At 40.1% G+C, this 18,729-nt stretch overlaps 1 protein-coding gene across 2 annotated transcripts in view; it reads left to right on the top strand.

Moving 5' to 3' along the window:
- Positions 1-17,748: 17,748 nt before the first annotated feature.
- ADGRL4 (adhesion G protein-coupled receptor L4) overlaps positions 17,749-18,729 on the top strand; it is a 72,852-nt gene continuing 71,871 nt past the window's right edge. For both annotated transcript variants that reach the window (XM_058808194.1, XM_058808195.1), the window contains exon 1: positions 17,749-18,135. In XM_058808194.1, the coding sequence (XP_058664177.1) occupies positions 18,114-18,135 (22 nt within the window). In that variant the 5' untranslated portion in view covers positions 17,749-18,113. The remainder of the gene's footprint in view (positions 18,136-18,729) is intronic.

The raw sequence follows: 18,729 nt of genomic DNA on the forward strand, positions 1-18,729 counted from the left end.
TGAAGAATTTCATTTTCCTCCTTCAGTTCTTGACTGCTAGCAGGTATTTTAGACGTTGTAGGGGCATTTTTAATCACGCTCTCTCTCTTAAGAAGCCTTATGCAAATCTCTTCTGTACTTAATATGCTTCTGTTCTGAAGAAGGTTTTTAATGTCCCAGTTTAAATTCTTCAAATACAAAACTCACAATACAAAAATTTTAAATAATAAAAAGTGTGACTTTGCATCACAGCAAGAGTTTTAACACGGGACTTCCATAGGTCCCAAAGAAATAATTAAGGAGCCATGGAATATGTTATTCCTATGGCAAAGTAGCAAAGTACAGCTCTTTGGAGACATTTTGTAGGTTTTTGCACAGAAACTGAGACAAGTTCCAATTAGGCTCACATTTTGATTCCTTTGCCCTTTTAATCTGGTCAGCCAGTACAGGGACAAGCAGGGTTGAGGATAAGAATATCTGCTTCAGCTCTCTGTGTGGGGTTTGGTGGAGATTTTCCATTTTTTCCATTTCCCAATGTTTTCTGTGTTGCTGTTTTCTTTTACCTACCTCTTTACTCTTGATTTCATACTAGTGTGCTAGGACGATAATTGTGCTGGGAATTTTATACAAAACACATGCAAATTTTTTTCAATGATATTGTGCATATGCTGTAGGCTATAATTGTTTTGGAAGATTGCACTGAATTAGAAAGAGTACTTCGATTCAAAATGAGACAATACTGTGCCCTCTAGGACTCTCAAGATGTATATTTAGATCCTGCCTTGACAAAGACTTTGTACATAACCTTGGCATGTCCCCTCATCTCTCTGTTCTTCATGTTTCCAGCTACCCAGCCAAGACAGAAATACTCCCCATCTCTCATCTCTTTGGGGTAGACTGTAGCGTGCTTTGGTGTTTTGCACAATTTTTTCCCCAGAATAATCACTTCAATTTTAGTGGGATATCTTTGATACATGGAAACTCTGCCAAAGGCAATTTTTTTTTTTTTCTAGCACTGGACCTTATTAGATGCTTAAGAGGTTTATAAAGCTTTAGCCAAAATAATTTTAGTGCAATATGACATATGTTGCCTCCAAGAAAACATTACATAAGTTTGCAACTAGTATGTCCTGATTAAAAGCTGTAATTGAATGATGTTATGTTCTGAAAGGAAAACTATCCAATAATTTTCTTATGAAAAGGCATAAATTTGGATCCTTTCCTTTAGCTCGTGAGATCACTGTCCAGTTGTTTTCTTTCACAAGTGTATATCCCTGTAATGAGAAGGCATGTTATTTCTATCCAAAGTGCTTAATATACCATATTGTAAATACTTTCCCAAAAGAATCAATCTTCAGCCTTAAAGGTTATTTCACTTTAGTGTGCAATATAGCACAATTTCTGCTGTTTGATCTGTTTGAGCCAGGGAGTAGCTAAGATTATACATGGTTTATACTGCATGGATTTTTAATGTTTCACACATTAGCTTTTAAAAATTGCCTTCATATTCCCTATATTGATTTTTGTGGCTCCCAACATACAGCACCCGCTGAGTGGCTTTGCCAAACTCTCCTGATGAAAAGATGATATAGGAATCCTCAGCAGGGGCAAAGACAATCATAGATTAAAAAATCCAGCATCCAGTTGACCATTTTTCTTAAGCCTCATTGTAAGATTTCTTCTCTTTTTTTTCTTCTTTTTATGATGGCATGCACAGTATAACTGCCTAAGGGCATGCTTATTATAGACTGTATTTTAAAGCTGATTAAAAATAAATTCTCCATGCCTGTCTGAAACTTATTCCACAGAGAATCTTGTTTCATATCAGACGAGTAAAAGGATCTGTTGCTTATGTTCACCTTTTACCTCAGCCCACATTTAAAAACTCATATCAAATTTCCACTAGACTTCGTTTATTATCCAGCCTTTCTACTTTCATCAGAGGAAGCATTTTAATGACTGTGACTTTGAAAACTTTTATAATTAATGTGTGCATGTGTACATATATATTTATATATTATTATATTTTATTTATACTCCATATAAAAATTAGGCTATCAAGTCTGACAGAATGATCTTGGTACCATAATAAACAGACCTCTCTTCACAATCGTTCTGCAGCACACAGGACTTGGCAAACTGTCAGATGGCAGGATGAAGAGGTAAAGAGCAGAATCTGCAAATTCTGGCTGTGCACATGGGAATAGGTTCTGGGCTTTCCAAGAACTTGTGGAGAAAATGAAACTTGGCAGGATCCATTCGGAAATTCATTTCATCTGTTTTCATTTTGCACTGTCTGTCATCTAGTTTTTGATCACTAAATGAAAAAGAAAAATGAAGTTCTGCCATATGCATTCTATAAATTTCAATTTAGCTATCAGGTGTCACACCTGCCACAATTTTGCTTTTTGCTGCGTTTCAGACAACAGACATAATCATTTGTTTGTGTTACCGATGTTGGTTCAGGAAAGTTTATTTATGGTGGTATTTGCAGTAAATCTGCTCATTTCCAACAATTCCTGCATAAACCTACCACTTGAAATATAGGCAGTTATGTCAGCATGTATAGGAAACACATTGTACAGTGTTAATTAGAGGGCTCTATTTGTGATATCTGCTCCTCCACTGAAATGCCCTGAACCCTGAAACTGGCTGCTAGGGCATCTTGACCAAAGGCACACTCTGCACTGCAGGTCTCAGGCCCAGCTCCTCTGCATGGGAGGAGAGGTTTGCACGCCCTGTGTCTGCTCTGCTGCACCGAGCAAGGACAGGTGACAGCCCTGCTTGCTGCCCTCCACCCCCCAGGCGATTTCTCTTCCCTGACCCCTCAGGGTTTGCTTGGGTCAGGTCATTGATGGGCTCTTGGGAGTGCGGCCATTCCAAACTTCTCTTGCTGCTGTTGCTCTGGCCATGAAGCCTCGGCTGGAGCCTGCCCACATCGCCAGCCCCAGGTGGCACAGCCCCCCCACAGCTTGGGGCATCGCTGCTGTGCTGCTGCCGCACCCAGCCCACGCCCAGCCAGCCCCAATGCACCCTGACGAGTCACTCACTCCTCATTTAACACCTCCCAGCCGCAGCGCTCGTACCGCACAAGGAGCACTCTGTGCAGGGTGTATTTATGTTGTTATTAGCCAGCAGGATTAAAAGCAGCAAGCTGTCTCTCCATGAGCTGTCAAATATGTTTATGCTGGAACCTCTTTCCCAGTTGTGTTTGTTTTTTTCTACAGAAAAGCATAAAAAGTAAAGTTGAAAAATTCGTAAAAAATCTCCTTGCCAAGTATCAGGAGAAAGTAGGGGTAAGTCAAATTTGTTGGAAAACACTGATTGGGTGGTGGCAATGAATTTTTCCTTGGCTCCATTCCAATTTTTCTGAATTATTTGGGTCAAGAAGAGATTGATGGAAATTTAATAAAAACTGAAATAGAAGTCAAAGTGCTTTGCTCTGATTCAATATCTTGATATTCCAGTATTCCAAATTGAAAGGATTTTTCTACTTGAAGGTCTTTTTTCTTTACTATTTTAATTTTTAAACTGCTATCTTATGTTTTCAGGTAGTTCATGCTTTCTCATTCTTACTCAGGTGGTTTGGACCTGTTTCAGACTTTTTGGAATTGCTGGAAAATCAGAAAAGGTTCATGTGGTTCTACACAGAGTAGAAATATAAGCCTATTGAATTAATTTTTTTATTTCCTCTTTTCATATTCTCTTCTTTAAAGACTAAATATTTGAGCCACAATGTGAGACCAGGTATGCAATGCAAAGGGCAAGAACTATCTATTAAACACTGTTGCAGTAATAAAACACAAGCCATATATAGCAGTCTTACTAATGAAACAGCATGATACTATGTGCCGTGCTGTATATATGGGTATTGTTATTTTGGATCATAGGATCATGAAGTCTTTTTTTATTTTTTAAAGTTTGGGGGCAGGATGGAAAAGAAACAGAAGCATTCTAGTTTGGCTTTAATTTATACCATAATTTTTAGTTGCTTTTAATTTTAGGGTTTTATCCTTGCCTTTGGATAGGTAAGGAATTCACAGACTCTCAATTAATTACAGTAATTTCAAAAAGTTCTGATATATGTTCTGATAAATGTTGGTCCAGGATTTGAGAAAAATATACTTCACATTGAGGGAATAAGACAGAGGATTCATAGAGTGACAGTGAACATCTGTAGAGTGGATATATAATTTTGAAACTAACCTACTTGAGTTACAATAAGAAAGCAGCTGTGGGGGAAGTTGTCACGTTAAGCTTTAAGCTTGAGCATAGTGATAAGCAGAGGGGCTGATACCCTCCTCACACACATACACCCATGCACTCTGTCATACTTATCTAAAAGGGAGCACATCTCTCACTGCAGGATTCATAAATTTGTTAGCTTCTTAGAGCAGAAATTTGGAAAAATGGTGATGAAATTTAAACAGCGATTAGCCGGACTTCATTTTTTTTTTTCTCTTATTCTTTCTCTTTGATTTTACAGCCTGTGTTTGTTACAATTTATTGTCATTTCTTTCATGGAGCAATGGCAAACCTGTACCTGTGCCTGGTGTTCAGTGACCGTCAGGCTCACTCCTGCTGCTACAGAGCTCTGCAGTTCAGCTGTGCCAGCAGAGCCAGCCCCACTGACAGGCACACTCACCTTGTGACTCACACTCTGCTGTGTGCCTTCATAGGAAATCTGCCTAAGTGTAAAAATATACAGTGTTTTATACCTGCATCTCTATGCAAGCTGAGGCACCGTATAGCTATTAATAAAACTGTTGGGAGTCAAGTACATCAGAACGTGTATCTCTGGCTTTTTTAGAAACTGACAGATTTAATCAATTAAACTCCAATGCTCTATTCATAGCTCGGTTTTTTTATGGTACAAAGATTTGCATTCCAATTAGTGCTTGCAAAAAAGTTTTCATGTTAACCTGATCAGTAGTATTTGCCCCTCCTTGGTGTCTGTCTTATTCCATTGAGACTGCAGCGATGTGTCAGGAAGAGCATCTCTGTTACCTTCTGATTGAACAAAACTCTCTTAGGGTTCCTTTGAAATCTTGAGGGCTTGTCACTTGAGGCATTATTTTTTTAAGCATGAACAAATCTTGTCAGCCTAAGCTGAGAAATCAGCTGTATTTTATCAGCACTTTGGGATCAAACTTCATGTTCAGCATTCAGCTCTGGGTGCTATGTGTGAGACAAAACTAGAGGTTACACTGTGCTTTAGGAAGACCACCTCTGGTGACAGGGGGATCAGTTTATTACTGTTTCCAGAATACTTTTACAAAAAAAAAAAACAAAAACAACAAAAAAAAAAAACTCATACTTTTGCTAGTGTGCTATATAAAGTGCTTAATATCTTTCAACACTTGCTTATTTATGTAGGCATATTATGTTGAATTAAGTACAGCTTCTTTGACTTAAAGTGCCTTGAATCCACACACAACTTTTTAAAGAGAATTAATTGGCATCATAGGTCTTTTGTAATTAATCCTCCTTAAGGCTGAGGTAATGCTGCTTTGCAGCAGGTCTATCACTTACCCAATTACTCACTGATTGCTGTGCACTCTAGTCTTCCATCTGGACATCTGTAGAGCTCTGGGACTCAAATAGCTGCATGCTCAGTCCCATCTGGAAGGGTGTCACAAAAGCAAATGTCTACAAGATGTTGTTGGAATAAATAAAATTGAGATGGTAATTTCTGCTCCTACTCCCTGTGCCCAGTCAAAGGAAAAAATATTCTCTGGTAGTGACTGAAGACAAGAGAGGACCAAGGCTCAGTCAGTGCTCCCAGTACCTTCTTGGAAAACAGAGAGCACTTTGGCAAGATGTTCTATCACTGCACACTTCCAGTGTGCTTACCAACATGCTGGAAACTTTCTTAAAAATTGTTGAAGCCAAACAGGAACCCAAGAAAAGGTGAAAAATTCCCATGATACCATAATGAGAGTAAAACAACCTTTCTACATAAATGCTGAGATCTTACCAGGAGGAGACTTTTAACAGTGCTCATAAACTATATGACCTTGCAGACAATGAGAGCTCTTCATGCAAATCATTTCTGTGCACATCATTTCTGTGTATGTGTTGTGGAATTTGTAAAAGTCAGGGTTGGAATTTCACTCCCAAGACTGAACAGTGCATCTGTGCTATAGTGCAGGCAGAGAGCAAGGGATCTGAAATGCTGCATTGATGGGCTAATGTTCAAAGTAGGAGCATTTCTTAAGAAATTTTAATAATTGTAAAACATTCTTTATACTGTGGGTGCAAAACAAGATATATGGGAGTGTGTGTGATAAAGGACAGTTCATGGCAAAACAGACAGTGTGTTTTAGTATGCTCATTTCAAGACAGTCTTTATCTTGTGAACTATCCAGGTCTTCTTCCATTTCTGAGGCAGTCATTTCTCACCCTGGGGCAGCACAGTATGATACAGACATAGCCAAATGTCCTTAATGTCTGTAGGGGACATCCATAACGCCCAGTACATTCCCCACTTGTTGCTGCTGCTTTTCAAGCTTTTACTTCTTCAGTATTTTAGGCATGAAGGGTATTAAATTATGGGGAGAAAAGGTTTTCATATGGATATTCTGTACCTTCAAATGAGCACCAAAAAGCTTGGTAGGATCATCACCTTCTCTGGTATAAAATTCTTCATCAGTGCTTTTTCTCCCAGGAATTCCTCCTACCAGACATTGACAGCTTGCCAAGGAAAGCAGCAATGTTGCACTTTCTGAAGGCACTTGCAGAGAGAGGCCTTCAAAGAAAAGCAAAACAAAACAAATTAAAAAAAAAATTCAAAAAAACACACACAAAATCAAAACTACCAAAACCACAACAAACCACACACTGTTTTTTTACTTCATCCTCCAGATTTCTTTCTTCTGAAATCATAATGTTGCTCCTCCAAAGCTACATGGGCAAATCCATCTGACTGCATGAGTGCCAATGCAAGGCATTATCCTGTTTATTTGAAAGACTGCTGGAAGTGAGCAGTGTGTCTTCCAGGCTGCTCTCATAGCAGTTTAGAAATGGAGCTGGCAAAACACAGCTGAGTTATGGGAAAAGCATCGTGGCAGTTTAACACAGCCAGTCTCAGGCCCACTGCCAGTTGTGGGAGGCATCTCATAAAGCACGGTGAGAAAAATCACAAAGCTGACACCCAAAAGTTTGCGCTGGGTTCCTTGCCAAAATTGCCAGCTATGAAGTAAAAAACTCAGAATCTGTAAATGAAATGGTTAACATAGGAATTTCTGTAAATCAGCTTTAGGTGGTGGAGTGGAAGCTCCTTCTTCCATTTACCATAATCTTGGACCAACTGCTGTGCTTCATTCTGAAATTCCCATGTAGAAAAATCTCATACGCTAAAAAAATAAAAAGATAGCTTAAAGTTTAGAAGGCATTATTTTTATGTAGAGTAGCTTAAGTCAGTTTCTTTTGGCCTCTCATACCTAACATCAGAAGGAAAAATAATAAAAAATTTGTTATTTCATCTAGTATCTTGAGCACACAGATAAATACATATTTTAAAGAAATGCTTAAAACATTTTTTCTTGCACTGTGGACCAGTGTGAGAACCCTGAGAAAAGAATAAATTATATGCATGTATAACAACCACATGCCAATTTAAAAACCATGCAATAGCCAAGCATGAAGGAGGGAGTTAAAGGATTATATGTGGAAGAAATAACTCTAAAATTTGTGATATTTTATGTTTAAGTCCCACCATTGTAATTGTTTTTAGTGGTGTTTTTATACGCTGTTGAGTAATAGCTTGTCCACACCCTGGCTTTTATCGAAGGAACTACTTGCACAGAGATTGTGCTGACAATAACTTCTAATAGAGCTATGGTCACTTAATTAAACAATTTGGAAGCCTAATTTAGGTGACATTTAAAATTGAAATTTCAAGTATGTTATTCTGTCATGTTCTCTCTTGCTATTGTTCAGTAAAATACTGTATTCAAGGAAATCCATGAAATTACAATTCAAAGACTGTGATAAGAATGGATTATTTTTGTACCGTTTTTAGCTCTCATTACAATTTTTGTTGCAAGACTAAGTCTTCAGATTGAATATAAAGTATATCAAGCTTTAAATTCGGTGATAAGTCATTGTTAGGACAGAAAATTTTGTGATAACACAGGCAGTAGATTAATCCACTCTGATGACAGCCCTGCAAGTCTATGAGGAACAGAACACAGATCAAGATTTATCCCTTGCATTGACAAGGACGGTGAGGGGAATGGGAAATGGAACAAAATTAGTCCATTTGCATGACAGCCTAAGACTATAATCATATGGTTCCACTCAAATCCTACAGTAATGGGACATAAAGAAAAAAGCATGAATAAGGCACATCATTTAAAACTATATTGTACTCATCAACCTTTCCAGTAGAAAACATAATCAGAGAGGAAAAATTAATTTCAGCCTGCTAAATTGCACTGTAAATACAGAGGAGATACAACAGAATTGTTCAAACAAACTTATTCATGTGGCTTTCTTAAGTTTGGATAAACTCAATCTTCTCTGTATTCACTAAGATGAGACTATCAGACTAAATCCCCAGCTTGCATAAAGCAGCATAGTTCCCTTGACTTCAGTGAACTCAGAATCTCAAAATCTCCAAGGAAACTCTCTTCTTGATAGGGAGGTTCGAAAATATTGAAATAAAAGATAATTCAAGATACCTAGGGGAGAGTTTTTAAAAATGAAGATTGACAAACAGTGTGAAATATAGAACAGCAAATGTATACATTCATCTCCTGAATCCCTGTAGTTCCATCAAACACTCTGGAATTTCTCACGAGCATCCATTTGTGCACCCAGATGTTTTTAGGATCATGGCAATGAGGCTATAGGGAAGGGCTTTGTGAGCTGAAATCCAGCATATCATGACTTGAATTAATTAAAGCAACTATGATGAGTGTAAGAGTTTTAACATATCTGCTACATAATGCATATACTATAAATCTGTAATTGGTTTATTCTTTAAGTAATTAAACTGCAAACTAAGGCATAGGCACCAAGTAAATATGATGTCATTATTGGAAAGCTCTTAAATGCTTTGTCCAAAGGTCAAAGTCAGAATTACATTAATTTAGTCGTGAACCTTTGCACTTTTTCATCTAAACAATGGAATCTCATTTTAATTTCCTTTCTTTTTCCACTTTAAATACAGGCATTTCTGTGAAGGAAGTTGCATATGACTATCTGCACGTCTCCTTTCCTGCAATCTTATGAAAAAAGCTGTATCATATGGTATAATCAGCACTCACTGGACCACATAAATACGGCAGCAGTGTGTTTTGAAAATGTTTTAAATATTTAATCTGAAAATATCTGATTTAGTAAGTGAAGACTTCAGTGTACTAGTGAAAGCACTTCATGAACAGACTTATCGTATGCCAGTTCTTTTAAAGAACGAGTCCTATAGCTATGCATGAGCAAAATTTCCACTAAATTTAGTTTGCAGGCAGGAGTTTCTTCAGGAAATGCCTGCCACACCTGGGTGTTCACAGGCAGGATTACCTACAACTGAGGCAAGCACATATTTCTTGCTGCTTTGTAAGTTCTGCAAACCATTCTGTCCTGTTTTTGTCATTATACTGATGCATGGAGCAGACCTCAAAACAATTTTGGCTGATCACCCAAAAGGCCAAATGGTCCACCATGAGTATGTGTGTGTGACATTGTGCTCGCGTGGAGCTAAATGTGGAGCACAGATTTGAATTTACTGAAGCAGCTGAAGGGGTTCTTTTCCTTATATACACACTTAACAGAGTATTGATACCATTTAAAAAAAAATAAGGATTAAAGTATGGGGGCAATCAAACTGCTCATGAGCCACCTCCATTCAACCTCTTCTTGCCATTTGGAAGACAAATCAATTTAGTCACTTGGCTACAATGATGTTTCTCATGCTCAGTGTCACAGTATTGCAGATTGCCTGCCTCATTCACAAGTCCTGCTTCTCTTCCTCTCTTTTCAGCACCTTCAGGATTCCAAAGATAACCTTCATCTAGGTTAGCACTGCTGTGCAACTCATAACACAAGTGCTAACAGACTGGATGGGTTCTTAACTGCTATTATAAAAACAGCTCATTCTTTTATGGTCTTCATTTACGACGCATCTCATTATGTTGTTTCAGAAATGCACAGGGCGATGTTTAAAAAGGAGATGTGCTTGGTGTAACCATGCAGTGCAACCTCTCCTGTAGGGGTGAGGGAGGCTTCTTGGGATGGTGAAGGTGGCCAGGGACCCACGAGGCGCAGAGTCCTGCCCAAAGCTTGGTCTGGATGTGCAGCTGCAGAGCAGGGCCAGGGCCGGCAGCCTGTGAACGGCTCAGCTGACCACAACACTGGTAGGGAGCCCATGATGCCAGACAGACCTGGACCAGAGTGCCAGGATGCATGGAATAGCCAATCCATAAGCCAGACCAGCTGGAAATATGGTCAGGAGCCCATGCAGATGGCAGCAGAAGGCTGCAGGTCTCTGCTTGGCGTTGGGTGAACGCAGGTGCAGATGTTGAATGGGATGTGTCAGAAATGCAGTCCTCTCCTCACTTGCCTTGTGTCAGATTGTGTCTGCATGAGAAAGGAGTAGGTCTTTCAAATATGCTCAAATATACTCTTCTGGGATTCTGTCCCCTTTCTAGAGATATCTCCTCTACTCACAGAATGTGAATTTTGTCTAGAAACATGCGGGTGGAAATTTTTGGGGGGATTATTTGTATATGGGAATAAAATGTGAATCTTCTGCATGCACTTACACGAGTAAATCTTTGGCACTCAGTTGTTTGCAGAAAGTGAACAAGGGCTGGTCACGAATGCTGTGAAAATGGAATTTGCTTTTAACTTTAAATGAATATTCATGAATAATTTCCTCCGCTATTTGCTCACCACTCATATTTAATGATATGTGAAATGGAATGAATAACAAGGTGCTGAAATTTGCTGACAATACACAATTATTTAAGTTAATATAAACCAAGGAGCAAAGTAAGGAATTTCAGGAGGAGCTAATAAAACCTGAGTGACTAACAAGATACCAGATGAAGCTCGCTGCAGACAGGTACAAGATAATGAACACTGTAAGAAATCATTTAAACTTCTTGTGCTTATTGATGGGGTGTGAATTAGCCCTAACCTCTGGGTTAGGATGGATGTACTATCCAGCAGCAGAGAGGAAGGAAAAGTGCAGTAAGCCAGGGAGGAAGGTGAGTCCAGAGCAGAAATATCTCTTCAGTCCTACTCCAGCCATGAGCAGGGCTAAAGTAAGATAGAAATAGTGACCCCTACACCCATAAGAAGGAGTCCAAGCTGGGAAACAATAATTACTAGATTTATTTATTTATTTATAATTAATTAATGTCTCATTTGGGGAATAAAATTACATTAATTTAAGATAAAAGGCAACTCTGAAAGGACAGAGTGCATGTGAGAAGGTGTCTGAAGGATGCAAGTTAAATTTGCAAGTTTACTTTCAAAGTCAAGAGAGCGTCAAGAGCACCAGCACCATACAAAATATGCAACTCTGTGAGGGGCATATTTTGAGTTTCTTCAAGACGCGCCACAATCCAATGCATGAGAGGAGAGACAGAAAGTCTTAGCAATGAATTTATAGGCTTGTATAAGGATGCTGACCATTTCAGCACACTTCAGGTTTTAATTTTAAACTGGTCTAACAGAATTTGCCAGCACTCAGCCACTAGTGCCCCAACACCAGAGAAACCCTGTAGTGTGAGTGAGGGGGAATATGGCTCTAAGTCATTGGCTCAAACAAAAAATCTGAACTTTTCTGTAGCTGCTATGAACTCTGCTGCTATGAACTCTCTGCTTTGCAGTACTGGAGTCGAGAGAAAGCCCTTTCTGGAGTCAGTGCACATGAAGAACATGCTTTACCAGGTGACTGGTGTGGTAGAAAAGCAATTGGATAATAGCAGGGTTGCCTGAGGACCTGTCCCTCCTGTCCATGCTCTCTCTCAAAGCATTATCCATCTGTCATTGAATGGAGAGGCTTCACTCACACTCTGTGTGCTACAGCCAACTTTTCTCCAAACATTTCAACTTCCCTGCAAATTCTCATGTTCCTGAAATCTTCAAGGAAGGAGATGATATCACAGAGAAGGAATATTACAGAATAATTGTTTGTTGGCCCATGCACCACAGAGTATTTTCTGCCTGGGAAGGGATAATGCAAGAAGTCAGTGATTATATGATTGTTGTTTGTAATGCAGATGTTTGGGTTTGAAATAAAGCACTCTTGGCAGTTCGTACGATGAACTTTCCACTCTCGATCATAAATGATCATTCATTATTTTCCTCCTCTGAGTATTATTTTGTTTCCTGTCATGGTCCTCAAGTATTTTTCCTTCTGCTAGAGTTCTCAGATAGGAAATGCACAAATTCTTGAGGAGTCAGTGGGAGAAAGGATGAAGGGGTAAGGAAGGAAAGAGGGCAGGGGGAGGAGGGCTCTGGCCTTGGCCAGACTGTGAGAAGTGAGGCAGAACACGGCAGCAGCAGAGAGCCAGAACTTCCATGAACTGTTATCCAGGGCATCTGGAATTGTGAGGGGCTGAGAGGATGGAAAAGAGCATCTTCTTTTCCAGTATTGAGCATACAACATTCTGCCCATAGTTCTGTCCATTCCTGTGGCCATATCTAGCTGGTCACACCTCCTCCTCTGCTCCCTTTGACCTTCATTTCTGCAAGATACACCCCCATGGCACATCAAGGTTCCTGGGAATGCAGGACCAAATCCCAGTATCCTTGCTTAGGATCAAGTCGTTCTTCAATAGGCATTGAAGTTAATTGGTAAGACCCCAAACCCATGTCATAATTTAACTAGTTTTCAGAGTGTTACCTGAGGACAAAAAATTCACGATGGCTTTTGTGGGGTATTGCTCTGCTGAGAGATTGTCTGTAGCATTGAGAGGGTAACACCTGGACAGGCCAGGACAGGGACTGCCACTCTGGGACTCTGTGGTAGGCAAACAAGAAGTGTCAGAACTCCTCTCCCATGTGAAAAACACAAGGATATAATCATGGGCCTGTAGGACCCAGTGTGGTCATCTGGTGGTTCAGATGTAAGAGCCCTTTGCTTCTGCTGCTCTGGGATAAAATGAGTGTATTAAAGGAAACTGGTAGTCTGGCATTTCATTAGTGTAATTATTCATGGAGTTCACTCCATTTCTCCTGCAGAAATGAGACTATTGTTACAATTTCACTGTAGCATGACCAGGAGAACACAAACAGACATGGAAACTGAATTACTTTATCCCTTTTAGCTGTGGGGAACTTTATACTCAATCTGTACATCTCTGCTGTATTATAGCAGATGCAGAAACAGAGCCCAATTTCAGGGCAGTTAATCTGGCTTTCAGAAACATTTCATTCACTTTAAATTCCCTTATTTCATGACTTCATCCAAGGTAAAACAAAGAGAAGAAAGGAACTGGCTCTTAGCACTGAAATGTGCCATTTCCTTCAGATGGACATAGCTACGCAGATTTAGGAGGATGTGTGCATGCATATGTTTATGTGAGTTTGTGTGTTTATTGCTTCAGAATTGCCTAGAGTTACATCATCCCAAGAGGTCTATTCAGCCCTGTATGCTCAGATGGAATATGATGTTTGCACATAAAATGATAAGGATTTGTAAAGCACTCAGACAGGAAGGTGAGGTGAGACAGTTATAAAACAGATGCTGACACTACTTTTGAGCTAGAGCCCTCTGAGGTAGGCTGCCCTGTGATTGAGTGGCCTGTGTTTGAAAAATACTTTCCATGGATTTTTTATTTGAAAATAATTTTAACCAATAATGGAAATTCATTATTTTGTATCTGACATTTAAGTGCATTTTCAATTGTATCCAGATTTCCGTGACTAGAAGAAAAAACTCTATAACTGTCCTAGTGACAAGGATAAATGAAACATTTCTAAAGTATTATAAAGACCATCTAAATTTTTGAAGTGATAGGACTTGATTTGAAACCAATAAATAAATTTGATATAAAAAAACCAAAGGAATCATCAGAGAAAAATCTTTATGGAGTGCATTTGTACATCCTCTGTCTGTTTTATATCATATTTTCTTTTTTGCAGGAAACAGGGTGATTCAACAGTCATTTGTCAAAAAAATAAAAAGCGAAGCATGAAAAATCATGATCAAAATTATCATAATTTTATTATTTGCATTAAATATTATCCCAGTTCTGTAACTGATACATGTGTGTACTTATGTGATAGAGATAAATGCTTGTGTTGCATGCACGTGCCTTTGGCTGTTCTGCACATTCAGGGCGGATTATGCTGGAGCACACTGTGAGTGTTAGATACTGGCATTTGAGGGTGCTGAAAATACACAGATCTCAGCACCAAGGAGGGTGAAGATTTACAAACAATACCTGGGGCATTCAGGATCTGTCAATCTGATACATTCTCTCACCATCTCCTTTGAACATGACCTGTTGCGGTCTGAAAGTGGGGTCTGCAACCTATGGCAAACTGCAAGTTTGGTGAGATCCCTTCTTGCATTTTCAGCTAGTAGTCCAAATTTGATCACACCAAACAATATCTTTAATACAGCAGATCATGCTGCTGCTCATTTTAAAAGCCACACCTAATGCTAGCTCTGTTCAGTTTTTGCTCCTTTGTTGGCACTATAGGCAGTTTCTGGAATGAAAGCAGTGCTCTGTATTCATCTATATTTATCTTTAGAAAGCTATATATGATTGAGTTCTAGAAAGCCACCAGCTGCGCATGTTATTTTCACAGCATTGTCTGCACAATCAGCATTCCAATTACCTTTAAAACAAGGATAGGAATAAATAGGTTTATTCATGATACAAAGCTTGGAAAGTACCCAATAATTTATAAAAGCAGGCTGATGTCTTCCCATCAGTTCACCAGCAAACAAAAACAGCTTGAGAATTCTACAGTCACATGTAGGATGTTATAATCACAGTGATCATTAATAAGAAATGTGTGGTTTGAAGTCAAGCATGTTAACCTGTGTATATTCATTTACTTATGCCTTCCTAACTCAGTCTTGCAAAGACAAATGAGCCCATTTATAAAATGAGCAACACAGTTAAGTATAGAACTGGGGCTTTGCTCTCCATGGATAAGAATGGAAAGACTGACTTGTGAAATACTTCCACAAACCATTTATTTCTAATGTTTCTTAATGATGGATTATGCAGCACTAGCATTCCACATTCTTGTACCCATTTTATTTAGCTTAGACCTATTCTCCACTCTTTCAGGAATATGCACATTTGTGCATGTCCCTCTTCCCTGCCTATAAAGACAGGTACCCATCAATACTTCAGATTTGTGACACCTCAATATTTTTTTCTCAGCATTTTTTGAAATTTTTGACAGCACAAATTTGAAAGTGTCTCCTTTTCATGTGTTCACTTGCTCATCTCCACTTGTTTAACTCCTGTCCCTGTATGCCAATAGATATTATCAGTAAATCCTTCTGGTTTAATCTCCAAAATGTCTCAGAAATCTCTTCTTTCCTCCTCATTCTCCCCATAAAATCTTTGTCAAGTCCATCCTTCTCCAATCCATTCCTATTGTGACCTTGCTGTCTTCAGCCTCTAAATGACACTCACATTAGCCAGTTTTTAAAGCAGTGTAATGCAAAAGTAATCCACTGCTCCCAGTATTGAGATCTCATTAAGATATTCCTAAATCCCTCTTCTTCACTGTCTCCCTATTGCCTTCTAAATCTGATCGAGGCTCCTTTTATCATCGAGTTGCTCTTGACCTAGCCTACCTTCTCCTGTCCTTGCTCTGCTCTTCCTCTTCTTTCTTCTTTATGTGCTGCCTGCTCACCCCGTGCCAGGCACAGTGTCAGCCCTGGCCAGCTGGACCTGTGCCCTGCCTCCATGTCACCCAGGTGCCTGTGGGTGCCAGCAGGGAGTTGTTCCCATTCCAGATGGAAACATCCTCACCTGCTTGGCACAGTCCCCTTGCAGGTCTGAATCACTGACCGGTGAAAAGGTGCTAGCATGTGCCTTTTCAGCAAAAAGAAAATGAGGCATTCACCTCCCAATATTAAGATTGTGGGGTATTTTTCTGAGTCATCCACAATTTCTCCTGTCTCCTTAGGCCTTTAATTAGAAAAGGAGTTAAAGTTTTTTACTATAAATTTACTATCACTGGGGTTATGAAATTGCTCTCCAAGCCTATCTGGACACTCCTTGCAGAATGCTGGTGTCTAGACAAAATTGAAATGTACATCCCTGAGTGGTAAAAATGTGTTTCCAGCTCTTAACGCCTGAATCTTAGGTTGTAACTTCTTGTTCTCTTGCTTCCTGTCAAAATCTTTTCGCTTGATTTTGGGGAGAAATAAGACACAGAACAATAACATTTATTTTCTGCATTATAGGTTTCCATCCCCTATTACTCCACTGAAGTTTAGCAGCAGGATTTGTAAGTTAGTACAGACCAGCTGAGCTTACAGTACATGCCAGCACACGGGACAGGACAGGACGTGCAGATCAAAGCTGTCCTCAGGTCATCTGATTTTGTGTTCTTCTGTGGCCCCATGCATTAGATTATGGGAAAACTTAAGAAAACAAACAAATTCCTAGTCCCTTCCTCTCATGCCCTTTAAGTCCTCCCCCCATCACAAAGTCAAACAGGAGGGAAAAAGTCTTCCTACACCTGGACCCTTTGTTCACTACTCTGCAGTTCGTCAAAAATTAACATCCGGTTCCTGGAGCTTCCTCTCTGTTTACCAAGGTGCTCCAGAAGTATTTTGTGCCAACCAGACACCTACGTGCTATTCCTGCATGCCTCACACCTCCCTGGCCTAAGTAGAGCCTTACTCACTGAGGCTGGAATATGGTGATGAGCAAATAGTTCCCAAAATTTTAGAAAAAAGTGTTGCCAGATCTAGAGATAATTCCCAAGAGCAGACTGATGCTCTCCCATCAGGTACTCACCAAAGCCCCAGCCTCTAGTCAGACATGATATATTTTGTCACAGTGACCTTCCACAGCCTCTTGGGTTTTATTTACCTTAGAGAGATTCTCCATTCTCCCAGCAGCATGGCTGTTTGTGCACATCCCTCAGGTTGCAGCTATAAGGACAGGCACACGTCATTGCTTCAGTTTTACAGTGCTTCAACATGAGAGTCATCATCTCCAGCAAGCTGGGAAATGACTGTAGGCACATTGTCCCTCGCAAGATTAGAGAAAATATTGGCATATCAATGCATGATACAAGTACATGCTGAAGTCTCTTCAGGATGCTGTAATGAGAATAGAGCTGCTCTCGAGTTAAACACAAAGACATGCCAAATGCCGTATTGAACATATCTTATTACACAACCCATGAACTCCTAGAAATTTGGTCTCCTTCAGTTCCTGAGCTTCCTGCCTCTTTCCTCCCTGCCTATGTCTTTGTTTTCCCCACAAAGCAGAGTTCAGTGATTTCCTGTACCTCCCTCACATCCCATTACCCTTAAAGCAACATTGCTTGACTGCAGTAAAGATCCATCTCAAAACTGAAGAAAGCGGTAAGAACCACAGCAGTCAGCCAAGATTGATTCCAAACATGAGTCTCAGGGCTCACATGTACTCATGTCAGCAGGAAAAGGTGGAAGGAAGCATGCAGACCATTACCTCCGAGCCCATAAACACCCAGCAAGTCACTGTTCTCCCCCACCTCTTCCTCACCCTCCCTCATCTGCTCCACCTGCTGCTCCTGCACTGCCAGCAGGCTGCAGCCACCCCTGCCAGCTGCACCTTCCCCCTGCCCCAGCCACTCTCCCAAACAGCTCCATGCTCACCTAACCTCCTCACCCTGGAATCCTCTCCGATATCCTCCGCCAGACGCAGCCTCTCGTTTCCCTTTTGCTTTCTCACTGCCTTCCTGCTTGCCAGCAGACCAGCTCCTCAGCCCCTCCTGACCCTTCCTGTCCTGCCTGAGAGCCTCAGAAACTTTTGGAAGCGTGAGGCTTGGCACAGAAGGCAGAGTCAGGGCTGTGCCTGTACCGGGACATCGCTCTCCCCACGGTCCTATGTGCGTATTTTGCACATGGTCGTATATTTTAAAGCAGGGAGTTTTCTTCTCTGACACAGGGGCTCTGCACCGGGCACTGCACAGCAACAGCATCACCAATGAAACTGCTTCCATTCCTAGGTAGGTGAAACCTCTGTTTCTGGGGAGTGTGTGCCAGGTGAGAAGGGAGTGGGATCTAACAAGGAGAAAGCATTATATTGGGGGTGGTTGAAACCTGCTGGGTACACAGGACTGGAAATCCCTGCAGCTTTGGTCAGAACATTGTGAGTTTCTGTGCATTTTTTGTATGTTTTTTCCTTCTCTCTCTCTCCATCTGCTTGGGAAATTTTTAGATTTAACATGCTGAAAACAGTAAAATGACAACAGAATCAACAGGTTTCTGTTTTAATCCCTGTGGAAGACAGTCTCTCCTCTCAGAAACACAGAGAAAATGTGAAATTTGTTGATATCTAAATTGACTTGGATTATATACAATAATTTAAAAATTGTGTGCAATTTTAAGTCTTTTGAATTTTTCATGAAGTCCTAATTTTTTCAAGAAAACAACACCTCCGTGAGATTTCATGCGGCAGTGAAACTGTAACACTGGGCTAGCAAATATCCAGAATGACATTTAGGTAGGGAAAAGCAGAACTGCAGGGAAAGACAGCACCCAGAATGATCTTTGTGTTCTGCAACTTTCATTATGTCCTCCCACTAACAATTTGTAAACTA

The sequence above is a fragment of the Ammospiza caudacuta genome, chromosome 7 (genome assembly GCF_027887145.1).
Source record: "Ammospiza caudacuta isolate bAmmCau1 chromosome 7, bAmmCau1.pri, whole genome shotgun sequence".
Lineage (NCBI taxonomy): Eukaryota > Metazoa > Chordata > Aves > Passeriformes > Passerellidae > Ammospiza > Ammospiza caudacuta.